Genomic DNA, 14673 nt, shown 5'->3' on the forward strand with positions numbered 1-14673 from the left:
CCACAATGTAGCGGCAGTCTTCTCCTTCATCACATCTTGCAAAACTCTATTAGACAAATGCAGATGTAACAGTGTTAACACCTTCGATCTTTACACCTATTATCTTCCTCCGTCAATGTCGAAGGCATCTTATCTATCCCCAGCAGGGCATCCTCTAAGTCCATCTGTACAAGAACTGTTTACATCTTTATTTGCCGCAACGCGAATCTGGTGTTGCGATCCAACAGTGAAATTTCATACTTCAAAGACAGCATTACCGTGATTAAGATGAACAACTCGAAAGCTCTGATACTAATTTGTATAAAAATAGAACGTCGATAATGACAATATATCGCAAAGAAAAGAGAAAGAAAAATAAAGAACACACAGATTTTACATGAAAACCCTTTCAGGAAAAAATCATGGGCAGATGAAAAGATAATTCACTAAGTCGAATTCGAATAATTACAATAAGAGTAGACTATGTCTATTTATAGGCTTGTAAAACCATATTCTAATAGAAGGAGTGTAGTAAGGTTGAAACACCTTATTCTAATCAATATCAAATAGATGGAGTGTAATAAGGTTGAAAACCTTATTCTAAAATAAAATAAAATAAGTGTAGTTCTATATGAATTTTACTTTTATTTTATTTTACCACCGTATTTTATTTTAATAAGGATTTGGGTTACTCAATTCTAACAACCCTAAATTTTTTCTTCTAACAAAGAAAGACGGTGAGAGGAAGGAAAAAGTTCACGTCAAAAAAAATATAGAGAAGAAATTGAACAAAATTAAATTTTACATGAAAGTTGTTTTAATCCTTTTAATTTAAGTTGGAAAAAGTTGTTGATGTGGCATAAAATAATTGGCTAAGACCATATATGAGGTGATGGGAAGGGTCCATGGAATAATTTCTCCTTAAAATCTATATAACTTGTCAATAAAACTAATTGAAAACTTAAACCAAATTACAATATACACAGATATGGATTCTACCTTCATTTCAACAAGGTATTCAGGCATCGGAGATTCTTCCAAAGGCTTTCGCATAGCATCATCCTCGGTCCTATGTAATCCATAAACGAAAGTATGTACAATTTATTATATATAACATAACTACCTTCTCAGTTGAATCTAGTTCTTCCTGGATAACAATTTCTTAACCTTGTCATTCCCCCAAACACTAATGCTAGGGGGAAATTCATAGCTCTCATATCCATACCAAGGAATGGTATTACCTTGAACTTTGATAGAGCAGCTTGTTGGATCAAACTTTTTGATCAAGTAGCTCAGGACCTCCCTCTTCATTGACCACGAAGTCAATTGAATCGATGATTCCATACCAAGAGCACGAAGGATGTTCTCTATCTTCGTATCCTTCAAATCCTTGAACAACAAAGAGTAAGCATGCCTTACAAAAAAAAAAACATTTATTGTCAATATGTTTGCTTGTAGCATACAATAACTTACTTTTTAAAATTAAGCACATGAGATTATACCTTAATACTTTTCATCTTAGCCTTCTACTTCCAACTCTTCTTTCTCCATGGTAGTACTTTTGAAAGGCTTCTTCTCTGAATTCAATAGTTTTGAGCATTGTAAGGCCACCTTTGGACGCTCCTAGCTCAAAATAACACCAATGCTCCTATAACAAAATCTTCAATAAGTCATTTCTCAACCTCTCAACTAACCTCTAATTCAAAATTCCCTTTCTCAACTAACCAACAAAACAAAGCTACATATGAGAATATATACCTCCAAAATAGTTCACAAGTCATCTAGATGGAATTCTACCCATCCAGATGACATTTTATCATCAACACATATGGCCACGTGCCCTAAACAATGCAGAAACACAATTAATTCCATCAATAATGCTAAATTATATATGTAATTTCATTACCCAATATGACATCATTAAATCACTAATGCTCTAATGTCGATTCCCATGCAAGCATTCATGCGTTTACTATAAAAAAGTTAAACATGCATCGCCCTATAGTGCATCGTAATCATTAAAGAAAACAAGTGCATATGCTAGAATAGAATTTGTGGTTTTAAACCTTTTTACAGAAAAATGCAATGTACTCCTTAATGCCCTCAACTCTAAAGTTGTAATAATTTCATACAACCAAATAAGAGGAGATGTAAAAAAAGCAAAATTCAACTACTAAAGAAAGGCGAGCTGTTAAATGGCGATGAATTATCAATGGAATAATTATTTAACTAATATAAAACCTATAAAGCTTATTCTGTCAATCACTAAAGATTCCAACTCCCAAACAATCGTTGTAAAACGATCTGATTTTTCATGGTATCAAAAAATACAGTTTTAGAATCTCGTTTTCGTAAACCAAATCCAGAGATTAAGTTCGATTAAGACATTTAACCGATAAAATTAGTTAATTAAAATTCAGAGACTAAATTGTAGAAGTCTAATCGCTATTGAGTTTTAATTTAGAAAGGGCTTGAGAATCTAGATAGCAATTATCTAAAGAACCAAAATAGTTATTTAACCATTGTCCATCAGGAATTAGTGGTCGATAATATTGATTTCCACTTTGTTTAATTAATGGTTGATTAAGTATAATAATAACTTAATTAAACTAATTAAGTAAAATATAAATAGGAATATAGTGAGATTCTCATCTTTCTTCCCATCATCCATAGAAAGAAAAGAAGAGAAAACTTCAAAGTTGTTCATTCATTCGGTCATACCAAAATTACCAAGGTAATCAAACTATTTTCATCAATTTTTATAGATTTATGATAATGGGAGCTTGATTTAGCTAGCTTGTGTATCAATTTATTTTATTGTTAAGTTTTTAGCAAGTTATCATTATAGAGAAATTGATGAATTAGACCTTAATTTGATAGTTAATAAGCTTAGATCATGATAAAGACTAAATTGTAAAGCTAATTAAGCTTGTTAGATAATTTTGAAATATTAGGAATTAATTGAATAAATTGAAAATTGTCATGAGATTATATGAATATGGAATGAGCCATGCTTTATGATATTAAGTAAAAATAGTATGATATAACTGCTACATGATATGATAAATGAATATGGAATGAACATGCTTTATGATATTAGACATATATGAGTGATGATAAATTGAAAAAAGATTATGATATTGAATATGAATTGATATGTGAATTGATTATAAAATGAAATTGGATCATCGGTACCCTATTAACTATAAGCAAAGTCGAACATAGTTGGTATGCTATAGGGTTAGATTGTGCACGGGTTATACTTTGACTATATGTCAATGAGCGTTGGACGCATGTTACTTCAAACGTTCCAATGAGTGCTGGACACACCTTTTACTTTGGTTATACCTTTGAGTGGTAGGCACAATTTATATACTTTGGACGTTCCGATAAGACACTACTGGATGTCAAATTGGTATGTTGGTTGGATAATCCATGTACCCGTCCTGGATCCAAGTCAGGTTAATATGGGTATAAAGTATGAACTCGATAAATGATATTGAAGCGAAATGATATTATGAACAGGTACACATGTAGATATATGTAAAATATGATTTAAAATGTGAAAGACCATGCGAACGAATTTATACAAGCCTGGAGGGTCGATATGGTAATAGAGCGAATCAGTAGATTCGAGAATAAGATGAGTTAAAGAATGAGAAATTGATATGATATGAAATGAAAATATATGTACCTTATTGTTGAATGGTATGACATGATAAATTCTAATGCAAATGATAAATGAATTGTTATACAAAATTGTTATTTCCATGCATTATATGTTAATGGAAGTTCTTGGCGTAAATGGAATGTGATTTGGCTAAATGTTAACTTGAATTGATTGTGTTTATTTGATTAATGTTATTGTTATATTGACTTAAATCATGAAAAAATCACTAAGTTTTATTGTTCAGTGTATGGTTTGTTTATTCTATGTGAAGGTATGATCGTAAAATTTCGGCCCAACAATGTTTGTACAATACTTTACATTGCAATAGATGACATGTAACTAGGTTTGAACCATTTTAAGGTTGTAAATGGTGAATGGAGTGTTTTGATGATGGAATGATAAATGGAGGTTGACATATGAATTGTTATAACATCTGTATGTATGGCTTAAAGCTTTTAAAGGATGGAAATGTGTAATTGAACATCAACATGGGATGCAATGTTTTGCGTGTTGAGTTGAAGGAATCTACCTTCACATTGTGCATTTAAAGTCGCAACCCCGAGCCTATGTCAATGATGTCACAACACGGATCTATCATGGTCATTGAAAATTTTACATTTCGATCTCAAGTTATCAAAAGAGACTTTTGTAAGCTGATTATGAATCATATGATGAATGGTAACCAGCTATAGTTTCTCCGGGAACGAATATAAGATCTCATAGCTCGGATCGAATGCTCAAGTTGATTCCAGTTGTAAGCTCAAAGCAACGAAAACCCATCATAATTTCATCCATTCCAAACAATTTTATTTAATTACACTAATAAGTAACAACACAGCAATCTGAAAATATAAATAATCTTTCAATTTTTTGGTGACTTTTAAAGAGATCATATATTCTTTAACCACTGTCAAAAATGAAAAAGAAAAGAGACAAGAAATTGACAGATTACCCGCTGTCAAAAGAGACGGGGAAGAAGAGGAACGACCAAAATGCACCAATCGGAACCTACGGCACTAGGCTTCGTTAGTCGTCGGAAAGCGAAAGACACAACAACGATGTCCAATGGGATCGGTTAGAACCGCAGTGAAAAAGATGAAAGCATGGGATGGCATAAAACGTTGCCTTAAATGAAATCTACGGCATTGATGATGCAGCGGGCTTCGAACGGTGTCGGAGAGCGGCAAACACGACGGTGGCGTCGACCGGAATGGGTTGGAAGGAAGGCCGACAGGAATTGGTTTGGACGAGGAACGGGGAACGACGGCTTAGGGAAGAAATGTTTTTTTTTTTTTTAGCTTTAGTGAATTTATTTGATTACCTATAACCGGTAAATCCCGGTTTTGCTTTTATTTTAGGCTTTATCCTCTCTTTTTTTCAATCTAAAGCCTCCTGCTTTTTGAAGCTTATGGTAAGCTTTTTTTAGCTTTCTGTAGAATTTCCCCATTATATCACCTTTTCGTTTTATGTTCTTTAAAAGCAGAGAGCCAAAGAGAGAAAGAAGGATCTGAGAAGGGAAAACATAGAGAAAAAAGCTTTAAAACAATGGCGGATTACCATTTCGTTTACAAAGACGTGGAAGGTGCTTCCACTCAATGGGACGATATTCAAAGAAAGCTTGGTAATTTACCCCCAAAGCCACCCGCTTTGAAGCCTCCTCCTTTCGAACCCGCACCCGACCCGGATTCTGCCCCAAAGGACAAGTCTTGGGTCGATGCCAAGACTGAAGATGAACTTGATGAACTCGAAGATGATCTCGATGATGATCGCTTCCTTGAAGAATACAGGTTTCATTTACATTTCTTCTTCAATTAATTGGATTTTTTTTGCGGATTTCAGTTTTAGGATTTAGACGTTATTATTTTGATAATTGGATTCAGAGGTGATTTTTTTTATTGAATTAAAATATTGGTTTAGGTTATTTGGTTAAATTTGTTAGATTTATGAGCTGAAAGGGAAGTTTCACGTTGAAGCATGATAGCTTTAGGATTAATTCTGGTGATATCTTTTTTGTTCTTCATTTTGCATCAAATTCACGATTGCAAAATTGTTGGAACTTTTGCCTTGTGACTGGATTTTCATTAGCTATGGATCCTTCAAATACACATTAAAATATCTTTGAGACATTGTATCTAACACTAACACTCGAGTTGGAGTAATACCATTAAGAAATCCGTGTGGGACATACACCCGAAACCGGCACTCGCACCGGAATTCAATTGATACAGGCTTCCATTGATATCAATGTTTGTGCAGTTTATTGGAAAATTGGTGTTGTTTTTGATAGAAAGAAGAGGCTAGCTGAGATGAAGGAAGCAGCTAAGGTTTCAAAATACGGATCGGTGATGCAGATTTCAGGATCTGATTTCGTGCGCGAGGTTTCACAAGCTCCTCAAGATGTCTGGGTGGTTGTCTTTCTCTACAAAGAAGGGTATTTTACATTTGAAATATCGCTTGCTTCTTATACAAGTTTTAGTCATCAAAACCGTGACAAATTTGTTTCTTTTTATGTGTTAAGTAACAATTGTTTCTTTCCTGAGTTTGTGAATGGGCTTTTTTTGCTTGGTACAATACAATAGTTGATGTTTCCTTCTTCTAATTGGAAGTGAATTATATAAATATCCGTTTTAGTACCACTTGATCTAATCGAAAGTTACCATTTTTCTTCTCTGTTCTATATTATATAGATGTTTCTTTTGTTGTCATTGATGTACTTCGAATAAAAACTATATGACTTGTGAACCAAGGAATTTTAAGATGCTTGTGCTCGTTGAAAAATAGGCATGGATGCTCACTTTATTTGATTGATTTTTCGCTTTATTGGTATATCTTATTAGATCCCCAGAGTGTGGGCTGCTTCTGCGGTGTTTGGATGAATTGGCAATTAAATACCCTGCAACGAAGTTTGTCAAGATAATATCTACCGAATGCATTCCTAACTATCCAGATCATAATCTTCCGACTCTCTTGGTGTATCACAACGGAGCAGTGAAAGCAAATTATGTTAGCTTGCATAGTTTTGGCCGGAGATGCACACCTGAAGGTATGCTATCGTAATCTTGTGTTCTTGACAACCTGAAACTTAATCAAGTTGGTTCGTGCAGTCACACCATTACGAGATGACTTAGTATATGTTTGGGGTTCGATATCGATTTTATTTACCATAGTTTTTATTCACTCTGAAAACATAGGTGTGGCCTTAGTTCTGTGTAAATCAGATCCTGTATTAAATGATGGTCAAAGTGGGAGTGAGCAAGCTGTTCTTGAAGGAATTCGGAGGCAGTTTATCGAGAAAGTTGTGACGGAGCATGAAGATGACGATGAGGGAGGATCTTCAAGTGATTAGATGTTCCTACATTCATTCAGGTTCTGTTGGGTTTGGGAAAGACAACTCTATTGCTTCTTCTTTTGAAGTTTTCTTTGGTGATATAGTATTATTATAACTCTCTACTATGGTTTGACATCCATTGATGGAATTTTGTGTTATCACTTTTACCTTTGGGGCTCACTAATCTTGATGTATATTAATGGAGCGAGTAAAATATTATGTTTCGATGTATAATTTTGGTGTTATTGTTAATATATGTAGTTACAAATATGAGATTAAATATAAAATATTAATTAATTGACTGCATTTTATTTTATTATTAAATATTAAATAATATTTTATTAAAGTTAAAATTATGGGTTAAATTTATTGGTATTTTAATAAATACTTCTATAATGGGTCACCTAGATATTGGGCGAATCTAGAATTGTTGGAATTAGGTCTGGCCCAGTAGGCTGGGTTTGTAGGGGTTGACCTACTTTTAACAAGGTATTTAACTTCTTTCTGGAATGGAAGGCAAGAGATTGAAATTATTTAAGATTAAAATTGATTGATTTCAACTAAGAAAAAATTCCCAAAATTTTTAAAATGAAAAAATCCCGAAGTCAACCAATTTTTTCAGTTAAGAAAAAATAATACCCATATTTATTAATTTTTTAAATACAATTTGACTCATCTTAATAACCCAATTTTTCACTCTAAGATTTTAATTGCACAGCGAGAAGACAAAAAGGAAAGGAGCGAAAGATTGGGTATTGTAGTTTATATTTTAATAAGATAAGTTAAATATGAAATCTAAAGCTTAGAATCATTTATTTTGATCTAAAGGCTAAAATCATTTTCGTTCTCAAAGTCCTCATTTTAAAAGTTCTCATTATAATTGTTACCATAATATTTATAAGCACGAATTAGAAGAAACTTTTGAATTAATAAAAAAACCTTTATCATTCAACATATTACCAAATTGACATTTTTAGAAAATGTATATGATAAAATTTCTATTCAGAGGTTGGATTTCAAAGTAAATGAGTACTAATTAATTAATTAATTATTAATAATAGTTAAATCATATCAATTAATGTGATAAAATTATTTTTTTATACAATAAAATTTTATTCATTTGAATTGTAATATTAATTAACTTTAATAATAGAAAAATATATTAAAATTAAATTAAACTTTTTACACAATTATCATTTAATTAGTGATTATATTATTGTTAAATTAGACTTTTCATTTATATTAAACTAAACTCATTATTTTAGAATTATTATAGTTAATTAATTGTATAGTTATAAGCTAATTAAAATTAATACTTAATCTTGGAATGCATGGTCATTCCTATTGAGAGGGGTTTGACGGAATAATTATCTTTTCAAACAATCTAGAGGCGGTACAAGCTGTACAAGAGGTAATACATCCTCTTCTATTGGAAACAATACCCATATCATACTCAAAAGTTAATACTCAAACCTTTTTTTATCAATTTCCTCTTCTTATCTTTAGAGTTTTATTCAAATAATAACTCTATTTTAAAATTAGCATAACATTTTTAACTAATAATTATAAATTATAATATTTTTAAATGTGTTGTAATGACCATAATTTCTATTAGAAGTGTACAATTATCACAACTTTTACTTTACTTCAATTTTTTATTTTAAAATACAAATTTAGTAATATGATGAAAAAACCAAGAATGGTACCCGAGGTTGTTTTAGTTGTGTCGTTTTAAGAAGCCATTGGAAGCAGACAGAAGCAGTGTCATACGAAAGGGAAGTTGTATTTTGGAACACTGCAGCTCGAGCCTTAGCGAGGAAGCAGCAATGAGAAAGACGTTTCGGAAATTTGCAGTAATGAAATATGCTCCGCAGATTTATGTGAAGATGATGGCAAATAGAGTTTTGACTTTGGTCATCTTCAGATGACAAAGCAGTTACTAACTACGGCAGATCAAAACCTTTACAGCGAAATACCATAAATTCTAACTACCACCACCATATCATACTCCCCAGTATCTATACAGTACACTTTCTAACTCATTTTTACCTATTTTTCTTTCTGGCTACCAAAAATAGCCTCTCTTGTTATAAGCTTTATTCCTCTCACCCATAGCTCTGCCATTTCGGACCCGCCTTCGCACATGAAATGAACCTCTTTGTTCTTGGTAGTCACCACTCGAAATACGCCGGGTTTGTTAGCATCACCCTTGCTCTGCCGGTTCTTCTCAAAGGCTGCACTTGGTCCCAATTCTGCCTCTCTGCATATAACATTTCTTCGACTTGATTTCCCCCAATGCAGCAGTCCGGAACTCTGCACCATTTTCATGTCTTTCGAGTGAGGATTTCCCTTTCCTCCCTTTGTATGCTTCAGGATACGGGCACCCCTGACAACAAGGTTGCGAGCGAGCTCGTTTAGAATCACATGTTCAGCGCCGTCTTTCAAGATGACAGTTTTTCGAGCAAGAGAGAGCGCAGTCTCCCCTTTAGCATTCTTGAAATCACAATTTGCCCCATGTGAGATTAAGAGCTCACACATTGGACCATGACCTTCCCTTGCTGCTAACATGAGTGGAGTGTATCCATCCCCATCGGGGACGTTTACATCATAGCCCCTTCTCGTCAACAATGTCACAGCATCCAGGTCTCCATAGCGTGCTGCGCAATGCAAAGCATAAAATCCTCCAGCATTGCGGTTGCCTTTTTCGAGTGCCAATTCGAGCATCACTTTCTCAAACAGGTCACGGTTCTGGTTCAGTTCAGACAATGTAATTGCTGTCTCACCAGATTTATTTAACAGCTTAACATCAGCTCCCGCATAAACTAGCAGCCGGAAAGCTTCAACATGACCTTTTAAGGCAGCAACCATGACTGCTGAGAAACCATTCTCATTCTGATGATCAAGATTAAATTGTCCACTTCCAATCACAGCTTTTAGAGCCTCAACGTCACCAGTTTCGGCAACAATCATCAAGGGAGAGAAAACCGATACATTGCTCGACTTCGGAATCCTTCCAACCTTGATTGCATCCAGCACTGCTTGCTGAAAACCGCGGGACCACTGGTTTGAACCAGCAATCGAGCTAGCAGACTGACCAGAGATGTTAACTAAGCCAAAGTCAGCACCAGCCCCAGTCAACACTCTCAGACATTCTTCATGTTTGTACTTTGCGCAAATCATCAAAGCTGTGTCACCAGAGTCTGTCTTGGAGTTTAGATCACAACCGGAATCAATGAGTGATTGAAGGGTTGCCGACAAGCCAAGACGAGTTGCCATGTGTATTGGCCGGAACTCAGTTTTCATGGTTTTAACTGGGCATTCTACATTTGCACCACAGCTCAAGAGCACTTTGACAGCTCCTGTACTGCCACATAGGACCGCATGGTGCAGGAGGGTTCTTCCATAGTGAGGTGTCTCAAGGGGGTGGTGCTGAAGTAGCATCCGCAAGATGGCACCACTACCTTCAAAATATTCTACCGCGCACCAACTGATAGCATAGGGCTCAGCCAGTCCTGCACCTACTCGAAACTCTTCCCCAGTAGTAGTGTCCCATGACCACGCTCCAAGACTTACTTTAATATCAGTTGGGCCCCCAGACTGTCAATGAGCCAAAGTAGGTTTTAAGAAAACAAATACGAACAAGAATGGAAAAGGATTATTCGAAGCATGTTGTTCCTTAATGCAACTCTTTAAACTCTATGAGTTGATTTATAGGGGAAGATAATATCTTTCTAAAATGACTCTTCTTGAGTGAAATAAAGTACGACAGGGGTTGACCAGATCCAAATATAAACTAATATTATAATACTCGAGTGATTTAGATTCTACTCATAAAAAGCTTTCAGCTTAAAAACTTATACACCAGAAAGACATTTAGTGCCAATTTTACATTTATTTAGAGTTTCAAAAATTGTGTAAATCACCTGTAGAAGCAAGCGGACAACAGAGACCTGCCGACTAACCACAGCAGCAACAAGTGCAGTGCAGTCAACGTTTGTGTATAAAGAAGGTTTAGACGACCGAAGCAGCTCCCTATGACTTGCAGTTGCATCAACACCACACTGTTATTGAGCAGGAGACCATTAGATTATCATATAAAATTTAATATAAAAAATACTCTTATGCAAAATTACATCAAGACCTGGTAACTGGTCCTGGAGGGCCAACTGAATAAGGTTAGTATGGAATTGATGGCTAAGTCAGCAAAAAGGGCAGCAATGCTAATCAATGTTGAATTTACTTTGCCTTTTGAATGGTTAAAAACTGTTGAAATGTCCCATTGTGTTCTATTATGGTCGATTTTAGAGCTTTAGTCGTATAAACTGCTGCTAACTGGTGCACATGATTAGTTGGTATGATGGTTTTACCTTCATTAGGGCGTCCACGACTTCCACAAATCCCCTGCAGCAGGCGGTGACGAGAGCATGAATAGCAACATGCGGCCGAATTAAATCAGACCCCATGAGCAGTTCGGCAAGCCTTGCTTGCCCATGGCAGCTTGCCTCTAGAAGAGCCTCTTCGCAAGCCGGTTGAGACGCCCCAGCTTTAAGCAAGATTTTCAGAATCTCAAGATAACCCTCTCTGACTGCTACTGTTGTTGCAAAGCCCTTGAAGAGTTTCTGATTCACATCAGCACCTACGCTCTGTCATATGAAAAGATATGCACTTTTAGCACATCGATAGTTCAAGCTGGTAAAAAGAAACTTAAACTAGACATCTTTTTGCAGCTAATTTTACCATCATCCTCATAAGTCTACCAAAAAATGGAGAGAACATCATATAATACCCAGTATATCTTCTTTTCTTACTTCCCTTTTCTTAAAATCTTACAGTGGTCCATAAGAAGAAAATAATACAACTAGCATAGTAAGTATTTGGATCGTTCATAAGATACAAGAAATCAACACAGACGCAAACAGACAAAAATGATCAAAACAGCAATGATTGACAGAAAGAGAAAGTACTGAACGTTCTTCAAGATATGCATGATGATTTCAATTAAAAACGGTAATGGGGGATGCATCATATATACGTGTACTATTTTGTACTACAAACTCAAGCCAATGGTCGGTGACAACTCAGTATGGGCCTTGCAGAGCATGTTTCTCTTGAATAAATGTGGTAGGCAATAAACTACTCGCTCTTATTTTCTGATGCTATAAGATAAACTTCAAATCGCTTCAAATTACTTCTGAAATTATAATTGTCTTACTGAACAAGAAAATCTTTATTGGGTTTCCTTCAGAAAAGAAAATTTTTGTTTCAGTGAAACAGGAAAAGGGTAAATAAAAAGCCAAACATATGATTGAATAAGACACTCTAACATCTTGGGAATATTAATATTTGCATATCCCTATCATTAACTTTCTTACATACCACTATTCCATCGAAATCAAGAAAAAGGATCATCTAATTCAACCAAAACAAAAGCTAAAAACAACAACTTAAGTTTTGTTGAAGCAAATTAAACTTATTTAAGAACTCTTAAAATAGCACCACCTCCCCGGAAATGAAAATACGACATAGACTCCTACTTGGACCAAAAAGATTCTAAGCTTTTTTGCCCATAAATAATAAGATAGCCATATATTTACAAAGATTTTTCATAAATAAATGTGAAAGATGAGGGTAGAACACACATTTACTCCTCTATTTATATGTTACAGTAAGGAAACCAGTAAATTTGGTGTTTCAAACCAAGTCATGGTTTAAACAGGATTCTTGGTAGAGATTGAAGGCAAACATAAATGAAAGTACACTGAATTAAAGAAGCAAACTTAACCATATATGAATTTTTATGTCACTATTCTAAAGGTAATTGTACAGTTGGTAAAAAACATAAAATTGTAAATTTAATTTACACTGAGGAATTGAATTTTGGGGACCAGAGCAGCGGAATGAAATAAAGCATGAGGAAGAAATATTGAATCTTTGAACAAATGGAAATATTTTGAAGAAAAAAGAATATTAGTTTCCGACGATTATGCTAGGAGAACATGTAAGATGTAACCCTTAAATTCATAAATAGTAAATTTGAAAACTTAAAAAATATTTATATATATAATTATATCAACGAATCTAGGTAATTAGAGAACGCAAATTACGTGCAATTTTAAATTTAAAATACTTTTAGCACTTCGAAAAATTAGGAAATCACCAAAATACTCGGCTGAAATTTGAATTCAAAAAAGTCATTTTCAAAGTGAGCATATGTATACTACGCAACTTTGTTCTTTTCTCAGTAGCCAAACAGAGTATTAAAGACAGCGCCAGTGAAAAGCTTCAAAACCAAGAAATGAATGGTTAAAATTTTAAAATCATTTTGACTTTTACTGAATTCTATCAAGTGGCTTTAAAAAACGGAGACCTGAAAAGCAACGATCTGACTCTGTTGGCCTAAAACGTTGGTTTTTAGTGACCACGTACTGATTTCCAAAACATTCAAAATTAAAGCAAAAATGGAGGGAACCCCTCAATAATCATTAAAATGATTCTTAAAAATCAGTATAAACAACTCAAATTTAATTTTGAAAAGCGAAATGCAGAGGAGATTAAAACGCTTACGAAACACACAAAAATAAAATAGATAAAAGATTTCAACTTATAACCAAAATGAAGAAAAACCGCTGTAAAACGCAACGTGAATGGAACAGTTTGAGTCACAAACCGATCAAAACGATAAATAAAACAGGGAAAAAAAACGGATATTTTTTTATTGCATTACCAATAGTTTCTTTACGAGAGAGACATTTCCAACATGAACAGCGAGGAAAAGAGCGGTGACGTCAGTCTTAAACTCCTCATATTCGACGCGGACCTCACTCGCCGATTCTTCTCTCAAAACGACTTCTGCCTTCCTGGTTTTCAAGCAGACAGCGCCGACGAAGTTGACGTCGACGAACGGATCGGCGATGCATTCGAGAGCTGACCTCAGATCGCCGGTTAAAGAAGCTTCGAGCAGACGCTGAGAAACTTCGGCCTCGTAATCGACGGGAACCACCTGTCTGCTGCCGGAAAACACCGTCATTGTTAAGACGCGGCGGTTTCTTCAAGGTAGCACACAAAAGTCGATGTAACTACAGGAGAGGGATGGCATGCGAAAGATGCGCGTGGCTCGAGAGAGAAGAAGAAGAAGAAGAAGAAGCAGCTCTCTTGGAATTAAAACCCAAAAAAAAAAAAAGAAGTTGAAAGAAGTGAGCGCCACAGAGTGAAGCACATCCAAGGTGGCTTATTTATTACAAAAGGATTTTTTTACCCTTTTTACCACGGTTATATCCACGATAAAATTATGGTTATAAAACATAATTATTTATCATTATGATTTTGACTGTTTTTAATTTAAAGAAATTTCACATCAAATTAAGCATACTGTGAGGTGGGCCCATGATTTGTATACTGTTGGCCTAAGAATATCCGGTAATTAAATCATGGATTCCAGATCTCAAATCAGGACCGTTGATAAGAAAAATTTTAAATCTGGACAGTCCTGATTTGCTATAAATTGGACATGAAAAATGTGAAAAATATTGAAACATCCCCCCAGGATTTTAATTAATTCCAGATTAGGAGTTTATTATGTCAGCTATAAAACGCACAAATGAAGAAAAACGGAGATATATTTGAGCACTTTGATTACCAAAACAAAATTGTGCATGAATGTCGGACTACGAATCCCTCCTATTTTTTACAATCCTTC

The 14673-nt window shown here is 34.7% G+C and overlaps 2 protein-coding genes across 3 annotated transcripts; one reads left to right on the forward strand and one right to left on the reverse strand.

Moving 5' to 3' along the window:
* The first annotated feature begins 4576 nt into the window (after nucleotides 1-4576).
* On the forward strand, nucleotides 4577-7211 carry LOC105798429 (uncharacterized). Its single transcript, XM_012628486.2, has 4 exons — nucleotides 4577-5436; nucleotides 5937-6080; nucleotides 6487-6692; nucleotides 6841-7211. The coding sequence occupies exons 1-4, from the start codon at nucleotides 5195-5197 to the stop codon at nucleotides 6993-6995; spliced, it is 747 nt and encodes a 248-aa protein (XP_012483940.1). The 5' UTR covers nucleotides 4577-5194; the 3' UTR covers nucleotides 6996-7211.
* A 1620-nt stretch (nucleotides 7212-8831) lies between these two features.
* Nucleotides 8832-14173, reverse strand: LOC105798430 (uncharacterized). Of its 2 annotated transcripts, none has more exons than XM_012628487.2 (4): nucleotides 13702-14173; nucleotides 11345-11620; nucleotides 10901-11038; nucleotides 8832-10574 (listed from the first exon to the last, which is right to left on the reverse strand). In XM_012628487.2, exons 1-4 carry the CDS (start codon nucleotides 14002-14004, stop codon nucleotides 9027-9029), a joined length of 2265 nt encoding a protein of 754 aa, XP_012483941.1. In that variant the 5' UTR covers nucleotides 14005-14173; the 3' UTR covers nucleotides 8832-9026. The 2 variants fall into 2 exon arrangements, with proteins under 2 accessions (XP_012483941.1, XP_012483942.1); XM_012628488.2 differs by lacking the exon at nucleotides 13702-14173 and adding an exon at nucleotides 11715-11956.
* Nucleotides 14174-14673: the final 500 nt, after the last annotated feature.

This window comes from Gossypium raimondii, chromosome 9 (genome assembly GCF_025698545.1).
Source record: "Gossypium raimondii isolate GPD5lz chromosome 9, ASM2569854v1, whole genome shotgun sequence".
Lineage (NCBI taxonomy): Eukaryota > Viridiplantae > Streptophyta > Magnoliopsida > Malvales > Malvaceae > Gossypium > Gossypium raimondii.

Excerpts from the sequence above, each read along its gene's own strand:
- LOC105798430 (XM_012628487.2), bottom strand. The coding sequence starts at position 14,004 with ATGACGGTGTTTTCCGGCAGCAGACAGGTGGTTCCCGTCGATTACGAG. Across the intron at positions 11,621-13,701 it reads CTCTCGTAAAGAAACTATTG|AGCGTAGGTGCTGATGTGAA; the intron begins GTAATGCAATAA and ends TTCATATGACAG. Across the intron at positions 11,039-11,344 it reads TCGTGGACGCCCTAATGAAG|TGTGGTGTTGATGCAACTGC; the intron begins GTAAAACCATCA and ends GCTCAATAACAG.
- LOC105798429 (XM_012628486.2), top strand. The coding sequence starts at position 5,195 with ATGGCGGATTACCATTTCGTTTACAAAGACGTGGAAGGTGCTTCCACT. Across the intron at positions 5,437-5,936 it reads CGCTTCCTTGAAGAATACAG|AAAGAAGAGGCTAGCTGAGA; the intron begins GTTTCATTTACA and ends TGTTTTTGATAG. Across the intron at positions 6,081-6,486 it reads GTCTTTCTCTACAAAGAAGG|ATCCCCAGAGTGTGGGCTGC; the intron begins GTATTTTACATT and ends ATATCTTATTAG.